The sequence below is a fragment of the Apodemus sylvaticus genome, chromosome 7 (genome assembly GCF_947179515.1).
Source record: "Apodemus sylvaticus chromosome 7, mApoSyl1.1, whole genome shotgun sequence".
Classification (NCBI taxonomy): Eukaryota; Metazoa; Chordata; class Mammalia; order Rodentia; family Muridae; genus Apodemus; species Apodemus sylvaticus.
The window spans coordinates 106,174,613-106,199,127 of NC_067478.1; the positions used below are offsets into that span (position 1 = coordinate 106,174,613).

General features: G+C 46.5%; 2 protein-coding genes across 2 annotated transcripts in view; one reads left to right on the top strand and one right to left on the bottom strand.

Annotated features, from left to right (window-relative positions):
• Jam3 (junctional adhesion molecule 3) overlaps nt 1–13,980 on the top strand; it is a 55,093-nt gene extending 41,113 nt beyond the window's left edge. Inside the window, exons 2-9 of the mRNA XM_052188777.1 lie at nt 7,189–7,254; nt 7,949–8,062; nt 9,519–9,671; nt 10,086–10,288; nt 11,273–11,372; nt 12,474–12,603; nt 12,683–12,737; nt 12,990–13,980. Coding sequence (XP_052044737.1) covers nt 7,189–7,254; nt 7,949–8,062; nt 9,519–9,671; nt 10,086–10,288; nt 11,273–11,372; nt 12,474–12,603; nt 12,683–12,737; nt 12,990–13,025 — 857 coding nt within the window. The 3' untranslated portion in view covers nt 13,026–13,980. The remainder of the gene's footprint in view (nt 1–7,188; nt 7,255–7,948; nt 8,063–9,518; nt 9,672–10,085; nt 10,289–11,272; nt 11,373–12,473; nt 12,604–12,682; nt 12,738–12,989) is intronic.
• Nucleotides 13,981–15,964: 1,984 nt separating this feature from the next.
• Ncapd3 (non-SMC condensin II complex subunit D3) overlaps nt 15,965–24,515 on the bottom strand; it is a 67,460-nt gene continuing 58,909 nt past the window's right edge. The window contains exons 30-36 of the mRNA XM_052188778.1: nt 23,853–24,035; nt 23,251–23,411; nt 22,881–23,014; nt 22,069–22,146; nt 16,690–16,764; nt 16,540–16,600; nt 15,965–16,467 (exon numbers count right to left, since the gene is read on the bottom strand). Of these exons, the coding sequence (XP_052044738.1) occupies nt 16,359–16,467; nt 16,540–16,600; nt 16,690–16,764; nt 22,069–22,146; nt 22,881–23,014; nt 23,251–23,411; nt 23,853–24,035 (801 nt within the window). The 3' untranslated portion in view covers nt 15,965–16,358. The remainder of the gene's footprint in view (nt 16,468–16,539; nt 16,601–16,689; nt 16,765–22,068; nt 22,147–22,880; nt 23,015–23,250; nt 23,412–23,852; nt 24,036–24,515) is intronic.

A 24,515-nucleotide genomic window follows, 5' to 3' on the forward strand; every position in this document is an offset into this window, starting at 1 on the left:
CAAGTGTACAAAGCAACATCTTAGAGAAAGGAGAGGACTGTGGGGTGTGTGTGTGTGTTCACTTCTTCCAGGACAGCTATTTCTTTACTCGTGTCTGTCTCAGGCATTATTAGACAGAGTCTTACTATTTTGATAATAATCAGATTTGTGCTTAAGAAGTCTTTGGTGGAGCTGGAGAAATGGCTCAGCAATCAGGAATGTATATCACACCTACAGAGGACCTGAGTGTGACAGGAATGTATATCACACCTACAGAGGACCTGAGTGTGACAGGAATGTATATCACACCTACAGAGGACCTGAGTGTGACAGGAATGTATATCACACCTACAGGGGACCTGAGTGTGACAGGAATGTATATCACACCTACAGAGGACCTGAGTGTGACAGGAATGTATATCACACCTACAGAGGACCTGAGTGTGACAGGAATGTATATCACACCTACAGAGGACCTGAGTGTGACAGGAATGTATATCACACCTACAGAGGACCTGAGTGTGACAGGCAGTACCTGCATCAGGTGGCACAAAGTCACTTGTTAACCCTGGCCACCTGGTTAGGAGATGTGATGCTCTCAGAAGGTATTCTGTGCACCTTCCACCCCAATATGTACACATAATTAAAAATAAAAGTAGTTTTTAAAAAATAAATCTTTGGTGTCCTGAGCTAGGAGACAGTAAAATCAAATAGAAGCAACATCTCATCTGACTTGGCTCTGTGCTCTGATTCCCTCAGAGAATTCTGAGCATGTGTACAGTGTATGTGGACATAGATTGTCCTTTTAAGAAGTACCATGGTAGAGCATGAGCACGTCAGCACTCTTCAGAGAGACAGACCTTCAGAGAAGAGGTGTGGTGAGGATTGTGTTGAGATTATGAAGGCTGAGCCAGGCGGTGGTAGCACATGTCTTTAATCCCAGCACTCCACAGGCAGAGGCAGGCGGATTTCTGAGTTGAGTTTGAGGCCAGCCTGGTCTACAGAGTGAGTTCTAAGACAGCCAAGGCTATACAGAGAAACCCTGTCTTGAAAAAAACAAAACACACACACACACACACACACAGAGAGAGAGAGAGAGAGAGAGAGAGAGAGAGAGAGAGAGAGAGAAGAGAGGAGAGAGAAAGTGAGAGAGAAAGAGAGGGGGGGAGGATTGATTGATTGATTATGAAAGCTGACATGCTGGAATGTACAGTGTGTCCCTGCAGCCTGGTGACCCTGGAGAGACAGTGATGTCACAAGCCCCCCCCCAAACATTCTGCTGAAGAACTTCCTCCCCCATAGGGAGGGTGCTTTTTAGTCTGTTTAGATCTGCAGCCAATTTTAGGATAAGATCTAATGATACCAGAGAACCAAGAGTTCTACCGTTTAAATAGTAATGCTATGCAAAAGCACCCTCCACATTGACACATAAAATTAACCATTCGAGCCAGATTTATTTTTAATACCATCTTGTTTGGCTGATCCTTTTTTTTTTTCTTTCAAGATAAGTTTTCTCTGTGTAGCCTTGGCTGTTCTAGAACTTGCTGTGTTTACCAGGCTGGCCTTGAACTCACGGGTCTACCTGCCTCTCTCCTGAATGCTGGGATTAAAGGTGTGTGCACTACCCAGCTTTTTTTTTTTTTTTTTTTTTTTAAAAAAAGAAAGACAGGGTCTTGTTCTGTATGCCAAGCTGGCCTAAAACTTATATTCGTGCTGTCCTCTCACATGTATTACTTCATTTTAAAGGATCTGTTAACTTCTCTTGACATTTAGTTTGGCCTTGATCACATTGGTAGGTATAAGCAGGACTTCCTGAAGCTGTGCCATGGCCGGTCAGAACCTGTTTTGAATGATTTATATTCTGCTGTATGTGTAATTGGATGGTTCAGGACAATAGCATTCTGTCTTCACTCTCCCTCAATTCTTGCCCTTAAATTCCTGGAAAGTTGGCTAATACGCTGTGACATTGTTGAAACGATGCTTTATACTGAAATGCTTTTCTGTAAGGTGGCTTTCACTGTACAGAACAAGCAAGTGTTCTGTTCTGAACAGTAAACATCAGTGGATGCCATGGATCAGCCTGCGTTGCTGCTTTATATTTAGACTTGAGCCCCAGTGGGCCAGCACAGTCCCACAGTGCTTTGTGCTGACGTGATCCTGTCGGCTTGAGCTCTGGTTAGGGGAAAGTTTTCTTTTGAGCAAGAGACAAAGTGAACAGAGTGCCAGAAAGCTAAATATAAATCCTGAGAGCTGGTCACACACCAACTAGGTTTTAGCAACAACATATTGTAGGCTGAAATAATTTTAAAAGAAAATTTTCATCCTGGTTTATAGTAATTGGTACAAATCGTGGTTAATATAATTTCCCATGAAAAGCTAAGCTTACTGATCTCCTCGCCCGACTGGCCCTAGGTAAGGAAAGCCACTGTTACAGATCCAGACCTCTTCTCCCGCTATTGTAGCGGTTTATTCACCAGTCAGTAGATCCAGTCTCCTGTTTGCATGGCTTTAATTTCAAAGAAGGAAGAGAAGATGAAGGAAGATGCACGTAGATGCTCAGCAGTGTAATGTGGGCTGGGTCGGCACCCTTGGAGCTGCATTCTCTGAGTGTGTCACAGCCCTTAGAACATTCACCCAGAAAGAGCTGACTGCAGAGCTAACAAGTAGGTGCAGAACACGCCATTCCACCGTTCAGCACTTCCCATGGTTTCAAGTCTGGGTTTGTCGCGGTGTTTTATGTTATTGGCTGGTCTTGCTTGAGGCTGTAGAAGCATTTTATAGCGAGTCATTCAGGGTGGGGTGTGGGGCCTGGGGCAGTAGAAGGAAGCATGGGTGTCCTGGCCCAGCAGCCGGCTGTTTCTGAGTGTAACTACAGATGGGTGCCTGGCCCACTGAACGAGTCGCTGCTCAAGGCTTCCTGCGTAGCACGAGTGTAGGTGCTATGCTACCTTTGTTTAGCAAACCCTAAAATGTACGCATTCCGGGGTGAGGGGTTGGACAGGGGTCCTTGCCTTTACCTACTTTAGTTAGTGTAGTGGTTCACCATGGTGCTTTCCTCTGTGCCCGCCAGTACACTCTGCTCATACTTGCCCCTCCCCAGTCCCTGTCCACCCTTGGCAGTGAGAAAACATGTCTTTCTGAGTCTGACTTAGGAAAATGGTATTTTAAACAAGTGACGGATTGGCGTATAGCTTGCCCGCCATCCTAGCTCGACCCTGGCAGTCTCTAGGTCTCTCAACACTGAAGGAGGAAACTGCAGTTCTTGTCCACAGGTGCCTCAATTGTTCCCGGTAAGGAAAGGGAAGGGGAAACGGAGAACACGGCAGCTCTGGGTGCTGGCCATGAGGACGGCCACGTGACCGACAGAGCGCCAGTGTCCCCTCGTGTGCCTTATCATCCTCATCTTGCCTGTTCCCTGCCCTCTCCCTGAGCCCAGCTCCATGCTGTGAGCGGGAGGAAGAGGTGTTGGGTTGGTGATGACCCTGCCAACTGCACATCACACCAAGACCTTTTAAAAGCCACTTCCCTTGCAAACTTGACTGAGAAGGGATTTTGGTAGAACAATGGACTATCAGTTTAGACGTCAGGGGCTGACTCATGTCTTCCTTTTAGTATAAAGTCTCCATGGTGCGGATCTGTTGCTGCCTCTTTTATTTCTGGGTAGATTTTTAGTATTGTTTCCTATAAGAAAATTAATGAAATAAATCATGATGTAGGAATGATAAGTCCAAACTCCTGGGCTTGATTCTTGACTGAGCTTGTTGCTGCCTGGGAAGTATCTGCTGCAGGGGGGCTTTACTTAACTTAAGGGTGCGAGGAGGCTGAGTCCGTCAGTGTGACAGTGCTGTTAGCTGGCCCCAATGATGCGGAGAGATGCCGCACAGTAGAATCCCAGCACACGGTGTGCCTCCCTGCCCTGTTTAGAGAACTGGGGGACGGAGGAAGTGGGGCAGGGTTTGCTGGGTCTTTTCTCTACAATAAGCATCAGTTTGCAGGCAGGATGATAATTTCCTTTAGCAGAATAGTCAGCTGATCTACAAGAAGCAATGCATTGTAGTTGGTGCCGGTCAAAATCATGCCGTCTGTAAGTTTATGTTCATTTCTGGTCTGTCTTCCTTGCACACTGCTGACTGGCTCCTCATATGTGACATCTTATACTCTTTAGCTGATGGGTTTTCCTTATCCTGACTACTATAGTTTTCCCAGAGAAAACCCAGATTTGCCTTATGGGTTGTCATGTCCAGAAGGGTGGAGTGCTGGTAATTCTTGGAGCTAGCTTCTTAACCAGAGGATATGAACACTCGGAAATGACCTGAGGTACTCTGACCCTCTCGGCTTCATTTGCTTTGATCGGATTCACGGATGTCAGTTTTTCTCCTGCCTGCTCTCATTGTGCTACAAATAACCTGTGGTTGGTGCATTGTAGGATGTCCTTGTGTTTGGACCATTTTAGCATTTGGGAAATAAATACCTAGATCATAGATAAGGGATTTCCAGATGTTTATTATCTCTCCCTAACTCCTATGTTTTGAGACCAGGTCAGTAGCCCTAATTGGCCCTGGATTTATTATGTATCACAGTCTGGCCTCAAACTCTTGCTCTTCCAACCTCAGCCTCCCTGGTGCTGAGTCACAGGCCTGTGCCACCACTCCTGGCCCTCACTTCTTTCTTTTTATTTATTATTTTAAATAATATTTGCTTTTGAAAACTCTGTGCATTTATACAATGTTTTGATTACATCTCCACCTCCTCCCAACAGCCCGCTGCCTCCTACACTCTTTCCCTTGCAGCTTCTTGTCCTCCCTCTTTTTGTTGTTGTTGTTATTAATAACTGAGTCACATTAGTGCTCTTCATATGCACATGAGTGACTGGGTAGATATCCATTGCAACATGAGCAACCTATCAGCATCTGCATCCCCAAAGAAAGTTTGACTCCTTTTTTCTCAGAAGACTTCAGTTGCCAGTACTTCCTCTGAAAGAAGTGGGGTCCTAGGCCCTCCCTCATCCACGCTGGGATTTTTTGACCTGCTTAGTCTTGTGCTGGTTTCCGGCACGATAGTAAGCACCGATGCCGGGAGTTGATGCACTCAACAGCTGTGGCATATCCAGAAGTGAGCATTGCACATCTCTTCTCTCCAGCCCCTGCTCTTTATGTTCTTTCCACCTCGCTTTGCAAAGTTCCCTGAGCTGTGGATGGTGGGAAGTTGAAATGATGATGTTTGCACAGCTGAGTGCTCTTCAGTAGTTATACTCAGCACTTGGACCAGTTATGAGTCTGTGTGTTAACAACTCCGCACCTCAAAAAGACGCTTCTCTGTCCAAGGCGAGAGAAGCACAGATCTGTGGGCACAAACATAAATCTTTAGAAAGCAGTTTGACAACAGAGGTATTTAGCAAAGCACCAGCTGTAGGATCCCCAAGCTATAAGCTTTTGACCAAGTTCCTAATACTAGACATGAAATAATTCCTGTGGATCAGGGTTACCCCCAAAGTCACGTCATTATTGTACCAGTGGCCATACATTGCCAGCAGGTCAACATTGTAGCATGCAGTGCTGAGCACTGGGTAAGGACACTGATGTCTTTTCTCCTTAGCCACTTACATAGCACCTTCTGCAACAGTGTACTAGTTTCCTGGTCGGTGTGAGTTGATTTCTGTCCTGCATCTGAAGCCAGTGGTATCTTTTTCAGTTTGGCCTTACATCAGGTTAGTGGACAGCCACAGCAGTGGACTTACATCAGGTTAGTGGGCAGCCACAGCAGTGGACTTACATCAGGTTAGTGGACATCCACAGCAGTGGACTTACATCAGGTTAGAGGGCAGCCACAGCAGTGGACTTACATCAGGTTAGAGGGCAGCCACAGCAGTGGACTTACATCAGGTTAGAGGGCAGCCACAGCAGTGGACTTACATCAGGTTAGTGGACAGCCACAGCAGTGGACTTACATCAGGTTAGTGGACAGCCACAGCAGTGGACTTACATCAGGTTAGAGGGCAGCCACAGCAGTGGACTTACATCAGGTTAGTGGACAGCCACAGCAGTGGACTTACATCAGGTTAGAGGGCAGCCACAGCAGTGGACTTACATCAGGTTAGTGGACAGCCACAGCAGTGGACTTACATCAGGTTAGAGGGCAGCCACAGCAGTGGACTTACATCAGGTTAGTGGACAGCCACAGCAGTGGACTTACATCAGGTTAGTGGACAGCCACAGCAGTGGACTTACATCAGGTTAGTGGACATCCACAGCAGTGGACTTACATCAGGTTAGTGGACAGCCATAGCAGGACTTACAAATCAGGTTAGTAGACAGCCACAGCAGTGGCAAGTCTGTGAGGGTGTTCTTTCGATTAGTGACTGATGTGGGAGAGCCCAGCCTATTGTGGGTGGGGCCACCCCTGCCCCGGTGGCACCTAGGAAAGCCATGAGGAATAAGCCAGTAAACACCATTCCTCCATGGCTTCTGCTTCAGGTCCTGCATGCAGGTTCCTGCCCTGACTTCCCGCAGTGATGGACTGTGAAGAGCTGTAAGATGAAATCAACCTTTTCCTTCCCAAGTTGCTTTTAGTCATGGGCGTTATCGGCAATAGAAGCCCAGCCTAAGATACCGAGTGCCATTTATAAATAAAATATAGGCTAGGGAGATAATTTGGTCAATAGGGTGCTTACCTTGAAAATATTGAAGACCTTAGTTAGGTCTCTAAAGTTGTGTCAGAAAGCAGGTGTGGTGGCACACATCCGTCATCCGGCACTGCCAGTATGTCACTGAGGGTCACTGGCCACACGTTCTGTCCTCATCCGGGATTCCAGACCGGCGAGAGACCGTGTCTCAAACAGCATGCCTGCAAGGCCTACCAGGGTAGCTGGAGCAGAGAGGCAGGCCGAGGCTCATTAGGGTACCCAGGACAGTCACCCTGGTCAGAGCTTGCTGGGCCTTCGTTAGTGCTGTTCTTTGTTGTTGTGAGTAGTACTAATAGCTGGGTTTTCCACTTTTAAAGCTCTTCCCTTAAATTCTTTTAGACCATGAGGAACGAAGGAAAACATGAGCCACTGTTTATCTGTACAGCGCTGCGGAGGGTGTACTTTCCCACCCTCCACCCCCCGTGCTTTGAGATGGACATCCATGTTTACATGGAAGGAAAAGCTGTGGCCTCTACGCAGTGTTTCTTGCTGTTATGGGCTGATTTTACTTTTGTTCTCTCCTTCAGGCTGCATGATAGAGGCAGTGAATCTCAAATCCAGCAACCGAAACCCAGTGGTACATGAATTTGAAAGTAAGTACAAGGAAACATGGAGAGGGATGGGGCCCTCTAGTGGATATTGGGCAGTTCTGCAGCCAACCCAGCACCTGTTCTATTGTGTTTATTTATTGACATATTTATATATTTTTTGAGACAGGATCTCACTGTGTATCTCTGGCTGGCATGGAGTTCACTACAGAGACCAGGCTGGCCTAGAACTCCAAGAGGTCTGGCCGTCTCTGCCTTCCAAGTGCTGGGATTAAAAGTGTACACCATCACACCCAATCTATTTTCATCCAAAATATTTATTGATGACTGTGTGTCTGTCTATGTACATGTCAGGAGGATACTGCACAGGCCAGAAGAGGGCCTGGATCTCTAGGAGATGGAGTATAGATAGTTGTATGCTGGAAATTGAACTGCTCTCTGCAAGGGCAGTAAGTGGTCCTAACCTCTGAGCCATCCCTCCAGCCCCCACTGCCCTGTGTGTAACAGCCAAGAATGCTCAGAATGGCTGGTGTGTGTGCTGGACTAGCATCACACTCTGCAGGGCACACTGGCTGCCATCTGTTTCCTGCCTATCCTTGTATCTACACAACAAAGAACACTCAAATAACAGATGTGGGTGTCTGAGGGAAGATGTGTTGGCTGTAGTGAGATCCTTACTAATGTTTTCATTGTTTTTTGGAAAGTTTAACCTTATAATCTTTCTCCCACTGCTCTCCAGGTGTGGAATTGTCTTGCATCATTACAGACTCACAGACAAATGACCCTAGGATTGAATGGAAGAAAATCCAAGATGGTCAAACCACATATGTGTATTTTGACAACAAGATTCAAGGTATGAACAGAGCCCACTGTCCTCTGCACTGCCATTTTGTCCGCAGGTCACATCAGTGTTCTGTACTCATCTCTGTGTGAAGACCGAGTACACAACTACTGGGCCGCACGGGAGCTGCATGGTGAGTTTTTGAGACAGCTTTCCAATGTGGCATCACCATTTTTTTTTTAAATTTTATATGTGTATTTTGCCTGCATAGGTCTGTGCACTACTTCTGATGGCGGGTGTGCAGAGGTCAGAAGAGGGCATGGTTCCCGTGGAATTGGAGTTATGTATGGTTGTGAGCCACCAAACAGCTGCTGGGAACCAAACCTGGATCCTCTGCAAAAGTAGTAACTGTCCTTTACCACTGAGCATGCCGGGTGCCCAGCCCTGGTCTCTGTTCACACTCACACTTGAGTGCTTCCCCCATAGGCACACCCACACTGGTAATCATCTGACCTTTCTCTTACTAGTCTTAGAGGGCATAAGATACCCCAGTGGGGTTTCATCTCTTTGTGTGCAAAGTGGGCAGTGTAGACTTTCTTGGGAGAAACATCTGATCAACTGTTAGGTTTATTTAAAACCACTATTTCCATTGAGTTGTAGATTAATACATTGCAGAGGTGAGTCCTTTTTCTGACATGGCTTGGAGTCTCTCCCTGTGTAGACTGCCTTCTCAGCTGCTTGTATCCTTTAAAGCACAGCTATTAACTTGACAGAATCTACTATAACCCCAAATTTTTGTGCTTGTGTCTTTGTTGTCAAATCTAATGACCGAAGCCAAAGTCATGAAGATTCTGCCTTCTGGGGGAGATGGCTCAGTGGTCCTCTTGTAGAGGACCCGGGTTTGACTCCACACACCAGGCATCTATCTGCTGTACAGACATACATGCAGGCAGACCACTCTTCCACAGTAAATAATCTAAATTTCCACACAGTAAATAAATCTAAAAACTTTAGGCCCGTTTTTTCCTTAAGGCTGTTAAGCTTTTACTTTTTGAGGCTGCAGTTTGCTAAGGCTGGCCTTGAGTTTACTGTGTTGCCTAGGCTAACCTCAGACTCAATTCCTATAAGCTTACAATATTGCAAATAAATGCCCAGCTCTTGTTCAACTCTTTGTGTTTGTTGACTAGGGAGGCAGCCAGGGGTCAGCGGTCTCCTTTTTCATGTGGATAGCCACAACATCCTTTGTACAGTTTGTTTTTAATGTTTATTTGATTTTCCTTTAATTTTCTTTTAACTTTTCCTTGAATTAATTATCTCATCCTGGAAATAGTAAAGAGAAATAAGGTTCCTGGCTTTGTCCTAAATACCAGGCACATGGAGAGAAGTCAGTCCTCTCCTCATGACATTCACGCCTCTCACCCAGGGAGGACAGGACAGAGGGCACTGTGCAGTCTTCTTGCTCTGCCATCAAGTCCAGCCCCACACTGTCTTCCAGTGTCTAGTATCTTGTGTCTTCTTTTTTTTATAGGAGACCTTGCAGGTCGCACAGATGTGTTTGGAAAAACTTCCCTGAGGATTTGGAATGTGACACGGTCGGATTCAGCCATCTATCGCTGTGAAGTCGTTGCTCTAAGTGACCGCAAAGAAGTTGATGAGATTACCATTGAGTTGATTGTGCAGGGTAAGCCCCATTAATGTGCAGCATCTCCCCGGGCCAGCCCTGCGAGCCCATCATTAGCTCTAGAATAAGAGACTAGCTCAGATTTTGATTCAGTCCTCCAGAGCTGTGTTCCTGGGGGGAGCCAGTGAGGCTATGTAGAGTTGGGTTGGGAGGATGAGGACCCGCACCTGCTGTGTTCCTCCCTGGCCTTAGGAGCTGCCTTTGCAGCCTCCTTTTCAGCTTCCTCCTGAAGGTGGAGGAACTGGAGACAGGTTGGATGCGTGAGCGGGGATGAACTCAGTGAGAGGGGTGCCGACCGCAGGCAGCGGGGGGTGGGGTGGGGGGCTGTGGGCCTAGAGCTGCTCTGTCACATTAGGTTTAGGTGTGGCAGGCTCATGCTGGGATTTTAAACACCAACACATCTTCTGCCTGCAGTGAAGCCGGTGACCCCTGTCTGCAGAGTTCCCACGGCTGTGCCTGTGGGCAAGACGGCAACACTGCAGTGCCAAGAGAGCGAGGGCTATCCCCGGCCTCACTACAGCTGGTACCGCAACCATGTGCCACTGCCTACAGATTCCAGAGCCAATCCCAGGTTCCAGAATTCCTCTTTCCGCGTGAACTCGGAGACAGGCACTCTGGTAAGATCTTCTCCAAGGTGAGGAAGCAGATGCATTTGTTGGAGTCCAGGATGCCTGTAAGGAGAGCCAGGGAGGCTCCTTTTCAAGGCAGAGGCAAAACCTAGAACATCAGAAATACAGGAAAGGTGGCTTTGGCTTTTCTGTGAACAAGTGTTAAGGGGTAAAACAAAACGAAACCTGTACATCTGGATGAGACCAAGGGGCAGGTAAACAAGTAGGTTCAAGTTATTAGAATCCTAGTCTGAATAATCTACGCAACATACACATCATGTGCTTACTGGGCAGATGTTTGATATTAAATCATTTTCAACAGAATTATTATTATAGTTCTTAAATCCTTATAGCGATACATACGTATGGATTAAACATGTCTTGAAGTTGCTTCGGAATAACCTCCTAGTGCCTGGTGGTAGTTGGCAGCACATGCCTTTAGTCCCAGTACTCAGGAGGCAGGCAGATTTCTGTGAATGTGAGGTTATCCTGGTCTACAGAGTGAGTTTCAGGACAGCCAAAGCTACACAGAGAAACTGTCTCAAAAAAACAAAACAAAAAAAGAAAAAAAGAATAACCTACTGGGAGTAGGTACATGGGAGGGAAAGGAAATGAAACAGCATGGCTTGGCCACGTGCAAAGGACATGCTGCCTTTGAGGCGCGTTGGCAGGGAGGGAGGTGTCCTGGTCTGTGAAATAAATACCCAGCGCATGGAGTGATCCGGTGAACCGATCTGGGTATTGGTATTTGTCTAAGCAACTTCAGAGGGAAAGTGAAATGGGCTGCTTGTGGCTGTGGCCTAGCTCTGCGCTGCATCCTGGAGGGAGGTCCTGGTTAAACTCTAATGCGGGAGGGCAATGGTAGGGAGGGGGAGGAGGGAGGAGGAGAGGAGGAGAGCTGCTGCTGAGGGGATGGCGCCTCGGTGTCAGCCCTGATGTCTGCCACTCAGTTTGTCCTGTTGAGTGAAGTAATACTTGTCATTTCTAAAACAGGTTTTCAATGCTGTCCACAAGGATGATTCTGGGCAGTACTACTGCATTGCTTCGAATGACGCGGGTGCAGCCAGGTGTGAGGGGCAGGACATGGAAGTCTGTGAGTCACTGGAAAAGCTTACACTGAAGACAGAAATGACTAGAACATTTCACTTGAATGTTAGCTCTGGAGCGGACAGGGAGTATAAAAGAGCATGAGGTCTACATGAGAAGATCCTCCCTCAGACCAGCTTCCTGGGGGCTTGGGTGTTGGTAATGTGACATAGAACTTGCTCCACGTGTAATACATTATTTTAGTAAATGATTGAAGTTGTGTAGGGAGCCCTGAGGGGCCTCTGGGATCTAGCCAGTTAGAGTAGCTATTTTTGCAGGAAACTCAAAAGCCTCATGCTTTTCTCCAGTGATGCCATCCATCGTTAGGTGTTGGGAAGAAGTGGATAGGGTGAGCTGAGCCACTTGGGACCATCCTCCATTCTCAGGTGTGGACACCCAGAGCAGTGTTTCCCTAGCCTGTCAGAAGACTGTTGCATACACCATCCAGGGATCACCCGAACTTGCCCACGTGTCTGTGTCCATGTCCATGTCACATTCTAATGCATGTCATCGGTCCAGTTTGGGAATTACTTTAGGGTAATTTCACTGGTGTAGGAAGGTTTCCCGCATTCTTCAAGCATCTTTATTTGTGTAGAGGGAGAAAACCACTAGAGCCTCTGCCTGGAAGACTGCAGACGGTTAAATTCTAGGGCCAAGGACAGGCAGCAGCTGAAGGGGAAGGTCAAGTTTGCATTTGATGGTTTTTACAGCTCAGATTTGAAGCTTTTCTTTTCCTCAAGTCATCTCCAGCAAAAGGCAGGCTGTATAAACTAGGAAGGTTACTTTCCTCAGAGATCCTGGCTCTTGATGCTATATAAATATAGCCGTTTCTCCATGAATAATATTTACAAGACTTTAAAGCCTTTATACACTGGTAAGCGTCTTTCAGTGGCTTTGAGTAGAACTGCATTTGAACCATCCATATCTCAGTACATTTTATGATATCAGGGGCTATGGTAGCCTGTATTTTCTTATCCAGAGAGATGTTAACGGATCAGCTTCCTTTTCTGGTTAGAGTGGGCATGAGTGGACGGGGTAAGTGGGTCAGCATAGGGTTGACCCACTATGGTAAGCTGACACCATCTCTGTCTACAAACTTTTTCTGCAGATGATTTGAACGTTGCTGGGATTGTTGGGGGAGTCCTTGTTGTCCTTATTGTTCTTGCTGTGATTACGATGGGCATCTGCTGTGCATACAGAAGAGGCTGCTTTATCAGCAGTAAACAAGATGGAGAAAGGTATGCCTGCCTTGTCTGAGGTTCAGACTTGTATTAACAGCCTAGCTGCATTGCTGAGCTGTCTTCTTGTTGTTCACAGTTATAAGAGCCCGGGGAAGCATGATGGTGTCAACTACATCCGGACAAGTGAGGAGGTGAGAGCAGAAACCCTGTGCTCCAGCTGTGTCTACCAGGAAAACTTTCGAATGCTTGGAACCCAGTGGCTCTCAGGGTCTGGGGATTACAGTGCGGTAACTCCTTCCTCACCAGCTCATGAGCGCTAATAGAGGTTACTGCTGAAGAGTGAGGATATAGTTATCTCTCAGTTTTGCTCCTGGTTTCATATTTAGGGGACAAGATTAGCTTATATAAAGCCCCTGAGTTGATTCTTTGTGCTGCCTTTGCAGGGTGACTTCAGACACAAATCGTCCTTTGTTATCTGAAACCTGTCGGCTGGAGAGCACATGCGAGTGCTTCTGTTGGAAACTGGTCACGGGCTGCTGGGAGCCCAGAGCACTGAACAAAGCTAGACACGCAGAAGCTTTTTTGTTTTGGCCAAAGTTCTTCTTTAATAAGCCACAAGAATAAAAGAAATCCTCCTGAAGATGGATGTAGACACAGACTGTTGCTAGCCTGATCTCCTTATGGGGATTAGAGTGATCCTTAAGGCTTTTCTGGTCTAGTTCTCCCATGCAGGGCAATTTGGACTGTTTTTGCCCCAGGCTGTTTAGCTGCCAGGACAACCCTGGCCAAGAGGATGAGAATGAGGCCGGCTGCAGCTGCAGTTGTCACCTGATGCCTGTGACAGTGCCCCAGGAAGGTTCTCAGGCAGTGCCTTGCTCCCTGGACCCCAACCCACCGTGTTGCCTCTGTTGATTGGCCAGTATTGTCATTTCCATCCTGGAAAATATGTTTGGAATCAGCATTTTATAAAAAACCCAAATCAGAAAGGTGAAATTGCTTGCTGCGAAGAGGGCTCTTACCCCAGGAACTCTCCTTCCCAAGAGTTGCCAGGAGTTAGGAGAACCTCTGTCTTAAGCTAAGTCTGAAATGGTACTGAAGTCTCCTTTTCTATTGGTCTTGCTTATTTTATAAAAATTTAACATTCTAAATTTTTGCTAAAGATGTATTTTGATTATTGAAAATTTCTATATAAACTGTAAATATATTGCCATACAGTGTTTCAAAACTTATTTTTTTAAGAGTTCAACTTAAGGTAGAAGGCTCAGGCTGCTAGTGTTCAATTGGAAAATACCAGTAATAAAATCTTTTAAGGAATTTTCTTAAGGAGGCTGGCTGAATATTCCTTTGTTCAAAAGAAGTTTTAGCATTTTTCATAAGAAAACTTACTCTGTCTGACATCTGTTGCTTAGGAAACCATTAAAGAATTCCAATCTAGTCATGTTTGCATCTTTTTTTAATCAAGGAACTCTGAGAACTCCTGGGCTAGTTTTGCATGGCCTCACCCTGAAATCTTAAGATTTCCTACTCCCAGAGAGGCCCTGTGCAGTTCTAGCTGGGTGGTCTGGGGTTAGCTAAGTCACTGTTCACCATTCCTATCTTGTGTGGGATGGAATGTCCACTTTAACCTGCACAGCCCTCACCTCAGCTCTGCACCTGAGTAAAATGGTCACTGGTGGTATTCTGGGCTGGTCTCAGGCAGGAAGCGGAGGAAGGCCAGTGGCCAGTGATTCCTAGATTTTGAGTGCCTGTGACAGAACCCCCGTCTGTTTTGGGTAGCTTCTAAGATAAAGCCAGTGCGCTGGCTTGTAAAAGTCATTTTAAATATTTGTTTAGTTGATAAGTGCATTTGAGACCAAAGGCAATTTTGAAACTGAACATTTCAACCACAGTAATATTTAAAAAGAAGGTTCTTTGTGGTGACAAGAGTCTCAGCACTGCAGGCCGTCTCCGCCAGGACAAGCCGCCATGCCCAGCACCGCTCTTTGAAGGATATCAGGAAGTACAACGAGGGGGCAGAGCCCGGTGGTGACCAAAAGCAGGTTCTCATTTTAATTGTAAACCTTTTCTGTCCGAGACACTGTTTATTTTATGGGACATTAGAAATACCATTACAAAGCCTTTGCTCTTCAAGAACAGATGCTCTTGGTCCCAAACACTTTCCCACGCTAGACTTATGCTATGAAGGGGTTAGAAGCTAGGGCAGCTAAGGAGTGCCTGATCCTGCCTTGCACCTACAGGGAGGTTTTAGAGATGTTAGACACTCTGTCATAATTTCCTTATACCTCAACTTCTTTTTTTCCATTTCTCTTCCTTTTCTCATTGACTACTTGAAGCACCCCGTTTTTCTTGTGTTATGTTGAAGGCTATATGCTAAGATGTTAGCAGGAACAGCTGGGGGGTGTCTGTGTCTGTTCAGGAGCCTGGTCTCTCTTGCCTTAGATGTTGTCCCTCTACTTTCTTGGGAAGAGGATAGCTGCCACTCTAGTGGGCTGGAGTGGGGTGGTGGGATAAGACACTGGCTTTCCAGTGGCTGTTACAGCAACAGGGTAGCCATGTTGCCCCCTCTTTTACTCCTCTGTGCCCTAAAGCCTTCTTTCATGTGAATATGACTGAAGAAACTCCAAAGAGGCTGGTGCTGGCCTGACTGAAGCTGTTCATAGGCATTACAGACTTGTACTGACACCACCTCACTCATTTATAAAAACTTAACAAAATTAGGTTTGGCCTGAATTCTTAGCATTTGGTTACACACCCACTGCTTCACGCTAAGGAAATCAGCACCTGTACTGCAGCCAAGTCATTCACTCAAGAGCAGGTATGACACTCACGCCACCAACTGTCAGAGCTTCTTTATGACAGAGTACAGGGACCAGGTGGTCCCTAGACATTGCCTAGGCATGCATGGTCCTGGGTTAGCATAGGGGTAGGAGGGGAGGGTATGGTGGAGCATGCCTCTGGACCCCATTACTCGGAAGGCAAGAGAAGGACTGTCGAACCTGCTGACCTGCTGAGCGCTACAGGAGATGCTCGTCCCCCAACAGGCAGAGCATTCAATGGCTACTCTGGCGGTTCCTGAGACAGAACCTGTCCAGGAGGCGCACGGCATGCCCAGTGCTGCAGCAGTCCCTAGCAGCCTCACATCTCAGGACCACCGCTCTGGCTAACGGTCAAGAAGCCATTCTATCACAAGCAGGGTTTACCTACCTAATATACTAATGGGGATGGCTGTCGGGACACAAGAGAGACCAAGTTTCTCTATGGGAAAAGGGCAGGTGAGCAGATGAACTAAACCCTAATGGGAAAGATCTGATCTTAAATACTTAATGCAATGTTAAAAGACCATCAATAAAGCCTTGCTCCAAAGCCAGAAAAATTATAATGCTAGGTTATATTTATATTTGACCTTTATTTTTTAAGAAAGACTGTACACCTCTTTTAATAAAAATTTGCAATTATAAATAATAGAAAAATATTTCAAAAATTTGCCATTAGCTAAGGGCAAAATTATTATCTTTTATATTGAATTCACACAAGCTATAGACACACAGAAGAAAGCTGGTTTCTAAAATTGTGTTCCTTAAAGACCAGATTGTAACTTACCACAGAGGGTTTGATACTCTATATCGAGTATCACAGTATTAAATAGCTTAATGTTGTCTCCGCTATAATGATACAAAGAGAAATATGGAGGGTTGGCTAGCCAAACCCAAGCTGCACAAAGATGTGTTGATCCCCAGACAGGAGTTGTCAGTCTGTTGCATGTGGGTGCAGGCCACACCACCCTCTCCCCTTCCATACAGGAAATGCAGGTCTCAGTTGGCTGTCTTCAGGGGGGCCTTACGGAGGGCCCTCCGGCCGGCTCTTGGGTGGCCTTGGTTCCTGGCTGGAGACTTGACATTCCACTGTGGAGACTGTGACGGCCTGGAGAAGGAAACAGTGCAGTCAACACCTTAGCAAGGAGAACGCATCCAGAAAGCTCACTCCAAAACTTACCTTTTATCAAGCAGTGATAAACATAAGATGTCATTTCCTTGTTCCTGGGCTTCAAGTTTCTCTGAAAAGGAGTCAAACATAAAGAAATTGAGATTTCTCAGCACTTCAGAGACAGAAGTTGTGCTGACCAGAAGAAAACCCAGAACTTACCTTTGGTAAAAAATGGAGTTGCTGGTGTCCCTATGTAACTGACCCCTGCTCCAAATGTGACGTCACTGATGGAATCTGGAGAAAGGGAGAACAGTAGTACTAGAATTCCTGTGACGCATGGACATCACACGCAGGGCCCCGCTGAGTTTGCCATGGTTCTCTCTGGTCTCACTGCTCGCCCCTAGGGCGCTCACACAGATGGCCATTCCTCAAGAGCTTTGCTCTGCCTCGGCTGTGCGCTGATTGAAACCCTGACTTTCTCTCCACCAGGGCCTGTCAGAGCTTGCACTGCAGCTGGTTTTCAGACCTGTAGCGTCTTCTCCCAGCTTGTCCCTCAGTGGTGTCCCTCGCCCGTGGGGTGACCTATATTTCCTATTCTCACCTAAACGCAGCACGCCTGCTGTATCTCCGCACGTACTCCCCACTGCGTTTCTTGTCCATATATTCTGGAAGGACTGAGACGTGGGTCTCTAAGGCTCTCACTGGCCAGAACCTTAGGCTACATCTCTATATGGAATCAGCAAGCACCTCCCTGGGGCTGCACACCCTTCCTTGTCTTCATCCTTGCTCTTCATCCTCAGCCCTCACTCTTAACCTTTCGTGGTATGTCCTGACCTTTAAGGCCTCCCCAGCAACACACAGCAAAGTGCGCTGGGATAGTATTCTGGCTCTTTCATCAGCAGAGACTCAAGTCATTCAGAGTTTATACAAGATGCAAAGTGTCTAACACAGGATACAAGGTAAATGCCAAGGAAATAATTTATTAGCTGTAATCCCTTATGTAATGACTGGAGTCATGCTGATTAAAAGAACAGGTAAAGTTAGTGTCTTTGTTAGGTATCATCAAAGAGACCCTAAAATCTATCACTTTGAGTTAGTCCAACCCATCTCTAAACGCAAGAGGTTTCACAAACATGGTGTTTGTTTGAGACTTGAGATTTCACAAACACTGTGTCCACCAGGCATATGGCTGAGCAGTCCTAGCCTGTCACACCTGTGCGCTCATTCAATTGCTCTGTCATCCCCCTGCCCCATCCCAGAATCCTACTGCTATAGCCTTGGTACCGCCTGAACCAGCCTAGGCTGTTAAAAACTCCACACAGGAGCAGAGCCTGGGTTCACATGCAGCAGCCCTATGGGCACATGTATGAGGTTGGCCCCAAAGCCCACATACACTGTCCTCGTGAGGAGCACACAATGACCTGTCATGGATGCTAACAGCTACTGCAGAGCTGCATCACTGCAGTGACTCAGGCTCTGTTAACACACCGGCAGGCAATCCCATCTTTTGCTACTACCATCAAGCAGTGTGCGGCTGCTTGTTTCTATCCCTGGAGGGAGGGTCTACTGGCACTGCTGTAGTAATCTCCCCCAACACACACACACACACACACACACACACACACACACACACACACACACACACACACACACACAGACTCTCCCAGCTGCTGCTTGTTTCTATCCCTGGAGGGTCTACTGGCACTGGTGTAGGAATCCCCCCCCAATCTCTCCCCCCCCCCTCCCCAGCTGCAAGCCTCCAAGCACCCTGGGTGGTTCTCACAGTTCTAGTGCATTCTGCTCAGCATCAAAGGCAGAATGAATAATCAGGAAAATAATTTTACTGACATTAGCCAAAACCAAAAACTAGGAATATCTAATGGGAGGCTGGGGGAACCTCCACAATGACTGCTATAAAACACTGAAGGAAAAAAATATGTCAGATGATAAAGACTTCCTGTGAGGTATGGAGAAATGACTGGCTCGCTAATTAAAGGTTAGGACTTCCCATGTTTATGGATTACCAGAATTCACATTATGAAAAGGGATAGATCACCAAAATAAATACAGATTCAGTGACTCATCACCAAAATTCCATTGATGGTGGCAGAACAAACAAAAGGATTCTGAGATTCACCTGGAAGAAGAAAAGACTCCGTCGCAAACTGCCAAAGCGATGGAGAGGGGAGCACAATGCTGGGGTACAGCCGTGCCTGATTTCAGTGACCTTACACAGACCTGCGCAGTGGCAGGGCCGCAGCTCAACGGAGCAGAGGCCCCAACATCAACCTGATTTTCAACAAAGGCACGCTAAAACGAGGGAAAGAAATCACCATCTTCAATAAGGAGGCTGCTCAAGACAACAGCTTTGCCTGTACAACAACGGTAGACTAAAATCCTCTGAAAATAGCAAAGTCCTCCATATAAGACTCTGAAACTGCTAGAGGAGACACCGGGGTGGCAGGATTTCAAGGTACAACATGAGTAATGACATTCTGAATAGGATTCCAGGAACCCAAGAAATAGCAAGACCTGAGGAATGGGACTGAATGAAACCACAAAGTTCTACCCAGAAACAAACCACAGAGTGAAGAGATGGGACAGGCCAAAAACTGTCAGTTGTTCCTCTGATGATGTTAATATTCATAGCACATAAAGAATTAAACATCAATGAACAAAATCCAGTAGATAAATTGGCACATTAACTGAACAAGTTCTCAAAGTACACATGGCTAATATGTACATGGAAGAAATGTGCTCAGCCATCAGAGAAATGGGAATGAAAACTGAGAGGAGATCCGGTATCTGCCTCATCAGAAGGGACAGCTCTCATAAAGCAATGGTAGCTGATCATGCTGCCACAGCAGCACATGCTCTGAGCATTCTCTCAGGAAGCAGAGAATGGCCCCTTCCTTAAGCATTCCTTCCTGGCTCAAAATATAGATGGGCAGAAATTACATCAACAGCCAGAGAAGGAACAAGTAGTGTTACGACCCAGTGACACCCGAGTTTGATTTTCCGTCAAAGCTGAGTCCTTACATGCAAATTAAAGCAGCGTTAGTGCACCATGCCAGATTTTACTGCTAAGCAACACAGGGTGCCAGGAAACCAACTCAAGATTGAGATCAGAGACTCACGGGATACGCAAAGCTGAAATGAGGTGCATGTGTTCTGCTTCTACAGCATATGGTACCTAACTGCCAAAATAGAAGTACTTAGTTATCCTGAGCCAGAACACTCTCATAAAAACCTCTCTGAAAGAGGAGGACAATTTTACATATCTAATGTCATACCTGCTGGTACCCAATAAGCCAAAGTTACTGTCCCTCTGCCCAAAACTGCCATGATCCAGTTATCTAAGGAAATGCAGGCTGGGAATTATGTTCATTCATGATCTGTCTTAAAAGGGGATCCCGCATGGCAATTAATTAGGTATAGCCTCTTAAATACTGTTAAGACACCAAAGCACCATAAGTTAACAAAACGGCAAGCAGACAGGATCCATGTGGTATGGTGGAACAGTACGTGGGCTCAAGGCATGAGCACTACTGCAGAGTGGAGGCTCTGTTCTCATCTCACAGGCACGAGCACCACACTGGCAGAGAAGCCTGGAGGAGCAGAGGCCGCAATCTGGTGTTTTGAGCAGCTCTCTGGGACATATATCCAGGCACTCTGTGGTCAGCCTCATGAAGACAGAAGTAAAACAGCTTGCAAAAGCCATTGAGGACAGACTGAATGAAGCCTGAATTGTGGGGTGCAATGCCAAGAGGTCTGAGGCCTTTCAGCATGAAGAAGCAAGGAGAGGGGCATTCAGAGCGCAAGGGCCTCAGCCAAGGAGGAGTGGCTTGTCACACGTACACACTGATGCACAGCTGGGGCGAGAAGGAGGGCATAGTCTCTAGGTGGGTGCTCAACCGCAAAGTATGCAATCAGTCAGCAGGGGTCTCAATACAAGCTGAACAACAATGCCGATCATAAACAGTGGAAATTGGAAATGACTTTAACACTCTGAGAGGCAGAGGCAGGCGGATTTCTGAGTTCGAAGCCAGCCTGGTCTACAGAGTGAGTTCCAGGACAGCCAGGGCTACACAGAGAAACCCTGTCTCGAGAAAAAAAAAAAAAAATAAATAAACCAAATCCAAAAAACCAAAAACAACAACAACAAAAAGAAAGTGACTTTAAAACTTGAATTATTTTCAGGGCAATAATTTGACATCAAGTCAAAGTGGAGAATTCTACTTGTACTGACCTCACATGATGGTGACAGTTAAAACACAGGTACACTCTGTGTATTGTCTAAAATTACTCCAGGCTATTAGTTTGGGGGTACTCATGAAGTGTGTTGGCCTAATGCTGCTTGTATTCTAATGCTAATTTAGAGCTCCCCCAAGACTGTTGTCCTGGGGTGGAGAGAATCCACAGGTAAGACACTGAATAACCCTGCCCGCAGTGAATTTGACTGGTGAATAAAGATGGCAACAGCCAATAGATGGGTGGAAGACAGACAGGTGGGGTTGAGTTTTGGCAGCCTTAGAGGAAGGAGCAGGAGGGAGAAGGAAGGAGCAGGCATGGAAGAAGAACTTGCAGGAGGGAGAGATAGAGCTGTCATGGGGCAGGAGTAAACTGGCCCAGCGGGCTGGTCAATGGGCGCTAAGAGCAGCCCATACGGATCGATGAAACATACAAAATGATCGTTCAGGGTTATCGTAAGGAAGGCAGATTCCAACAGCATAGAGGGAAGGCAGCTGCCCAGCTACTATGCTGCCGAAGGCATATTTAAAGATATGAAGGCTGTGTGAGTGTGTGTGTGTGTGTTTCATCTGGGAACATAAATTGTCTAAGGTAGGTAAAACCCCTCGCTGGGATTTTTTAGTAATCTTACCACATATGTATGAGACATAAATGAATTTTCTATTTAATCTTGGGCCCCATGCCAAAGATAAATATAAATATTCAGAAAAATTTAAAGATATCTTAATTGCAAACACTTCTGGTGCCAAACATAAGGGTCTTTTACCTGAACAATAATTCTCTCAAAATCAGAGTTTCTTTAGGTTAGGGAGAAGAGGCTAACTGCTCTTAACTCAGAACATTAGGAACAATCATCCAGTAAGAAGGAGACACACAGACCCTTGGCATAGCTGGAGTGTGAACTTGAACATATCAGTGAACCTGCAGTCTTGATGTGTCACCAGGGTAGAACCCTAGAGTACATAAGATAAATGTAGGGCCAAACCCCGACAACAACCTAGGGCAAAACAAACTAGCACTTCCCCAATATACCTAGAGCAGCAGAGGGCTGCCTCCACAAGGTCACTGACCTGACCTATCCCTCAGTTCACGGTGGTCACACATGGACTGAGTTAATGCATGCACAACACTGGGGTGCGAGCTTCAGAGTCAATACATTTTCTATCAACTACCGACAATCACCGTGACACACAGTGTGGACAGCAGCCCAGCAAGCACGAGCAGCCCAGGGTAAGGACTACTTTACAAGGAGGTTACTATTCTATATAGAGGTTCACCGCCAGGGTTACTGCGTGGGCAGCGGGAGGGAAGGTTGGAAACACTAGCCTATTCCAGGCAGTTACTTACTCTCTGGGGTGCTGATTGCCCGTTTATTTACATGTTTGACAGTTCTATCAGACTCCTGGTCCAAGCTTAAGGAAGATGCTAGGATAAAACAGGAGAAAGAGTCTGTCAGTACACAAGCCCAAAGCAGCACCATACAGAGAACAACAACAAAGCCCACAATCCATGTGACAAGTTAGAATTCCCAGTGCTTCGAGTGGCATTCAGACAGGCCACAAAAACGAAGAGAGCAATGCGAATCAACATGAGAGCTCCCAGGAAATGGCCGCCGCCGCCGGCACAGCTCCCAAGGAAGCGGCAAGTACGCCTATATTAAATTTAGGTTTTTGAGAGTTTAGCAATATAGAGTTTTTAATGTGTGTATGTTATTTATTAATTTAGACCCAGCTTAACAGTTTTTAAATACTTTTGCCTTTGCCACTGGAAATAATTTCCCATACAAGGCTATACTTAACAGGGCTGTTTTACTGTGTCATTTACATAAAAAAGTATCAATGCGTTCACAAATAGGGTAGTAATGTTAGTCTCAATATTTCCAGTTAAAGGTGGAACGCTTTAGAGTCACTGGGACAAGAGTTCTGAAAATCTCAAGGAAGTGTGTTCGCCGCATGCCTCACAGTGTATGTAAGGAAAGCGCTGACTTCTAACACACCATTCCCCATACCCCTTAGCACAGGAAATTCATCTTCTCAACCTTAACCTGAAATCTCCAATTAATGCTATTTACGGACAATAGAAAACATTTAAGAAGGAATGAGACACAGACTCACTTTTTTGTGCATGTTCAATACACTCAATGTCAACCACAGGCTTACCATGGCTGGAGGGATTTTCTGGGCTTCCAGTCTCCACATTGAAAGGCAAGGCTCCTAAACTGTGTGCCCTGCTCTTAGATGCAACAGCTTTCTTGACTGAATTCAGGATCGCGATGGTACTCAGAGACATGCGCCTACGGAGACAAGATGCCAGACACCGACTCCAAGTCAGACCACCACGGGGGCATCAGTTCCTACCCACTTCTCTCTGATGTTCTGCTCAACCACCTTCTTGCCAGCCTCTCAGGGAAGCACGTGGTGTGAGGGGTTAGCACCAACAGTGATGGGGCAGCTCTGGCCTGGTGGGAAGGAAGAAATGCCTATGAGAATGGCACAACTGGGGCGGCTGCGGGCTCAGTGGGCTCCCTACCTGGTACTGGACATTATCTTCAGAGGTCCGTTTTCAGATATGGGAGGCAAAGATGGTGTAAAGCTGGACCCAGGGGCCGAAGGCCGGCTCTGGGCTGGAGGCACGTTAGCATTGTCCTGGTCTGCAGCAACAGCAGGTACAGCCTGTAAGTCTGGAGCAACCTATCACAAGAGTGAACAGGAGTATCATTGTTTGCTATAAGAAATATACAGGTAATCCACTTGAAAACCTATGCCCAGGGACAGCTACAACATTGTCTTTAAAGCAAAGCTGTTGGCAAGCTGCCACACATCAATGTCAGGGCAGGCGTGTCTCTCATTGTTTCATATAGCTATCTACTTGGATTCCTCAGGTAGAATATGAGTTACTGCTATACTCAGAAATGCCCTTGCAGACAATAAGCTCTATAGGGCAGAAACAATACATAAGACATGGAGAGATGTAGGAGGAGGCTAGACCAACCAAATATCACAGGTGCCGTGCTCTGCCAGTGTACCTACTAGGAACTCACGCATTCTGATGATTCCCACAATTTCCAGGCAGTTCCCTCACAGGGCTTTGGGAAAGAGAACCATTGAGTTACCGGTGTGTCCATCACCCACCTGAGCGGAGGGTGCCCTGTCACTGTCTTCAGGCACTTTGGTTGCATTAGCATGTTCTGTCAGAGCTTGCTCCTGGGCTAGCTGCTCCTGGTACTTCTTCATGTCATACTCAAGTTCAGCTGCCAGCTGTTTGTCAACTGCAAAGAAATCTTTGATTTCATCCCGGTAATCCTGCATTACTTCCTGAAACAGATCCAGAAACATCCTTTAGTGCCCTTTCCATAAAAAGTGAGGACTAACTGGTATGGTGCACACCTGCATCTCCAAAATGAGAGTAGAAGGAGTTCCAGACCAGCCCCACGGCAGATCATTTTGGACAGGGTTTCTCTGTGTAGCCCTGGCTGTCCTGGAACTCATGCCATAGGTCAGCCTGGCCTCAGACTCAGAGATCTGCCTGCAGGTTACTCAGTATGACAGCATTTTCCTGAGGAGACACTGACCATGTAAGCAGGTGACCATGATTATTAGTTTTAGTTAACAGCTGTGGTCTCTCGGGAAGTTTCCTGTCTAGCTGCCATGCTCTTGGTGGGAGAGGACCCTGTAGAGATCACAGAGGCTGTATAGCCAGGAAGCTTCTTGTGTCCACAGCAAGACACCCAGGGGTGCCTGGGGGTGGGGTGGGTGTGAAGGGGAGGGAGGTATGTCACAAACAAAACAAAACAA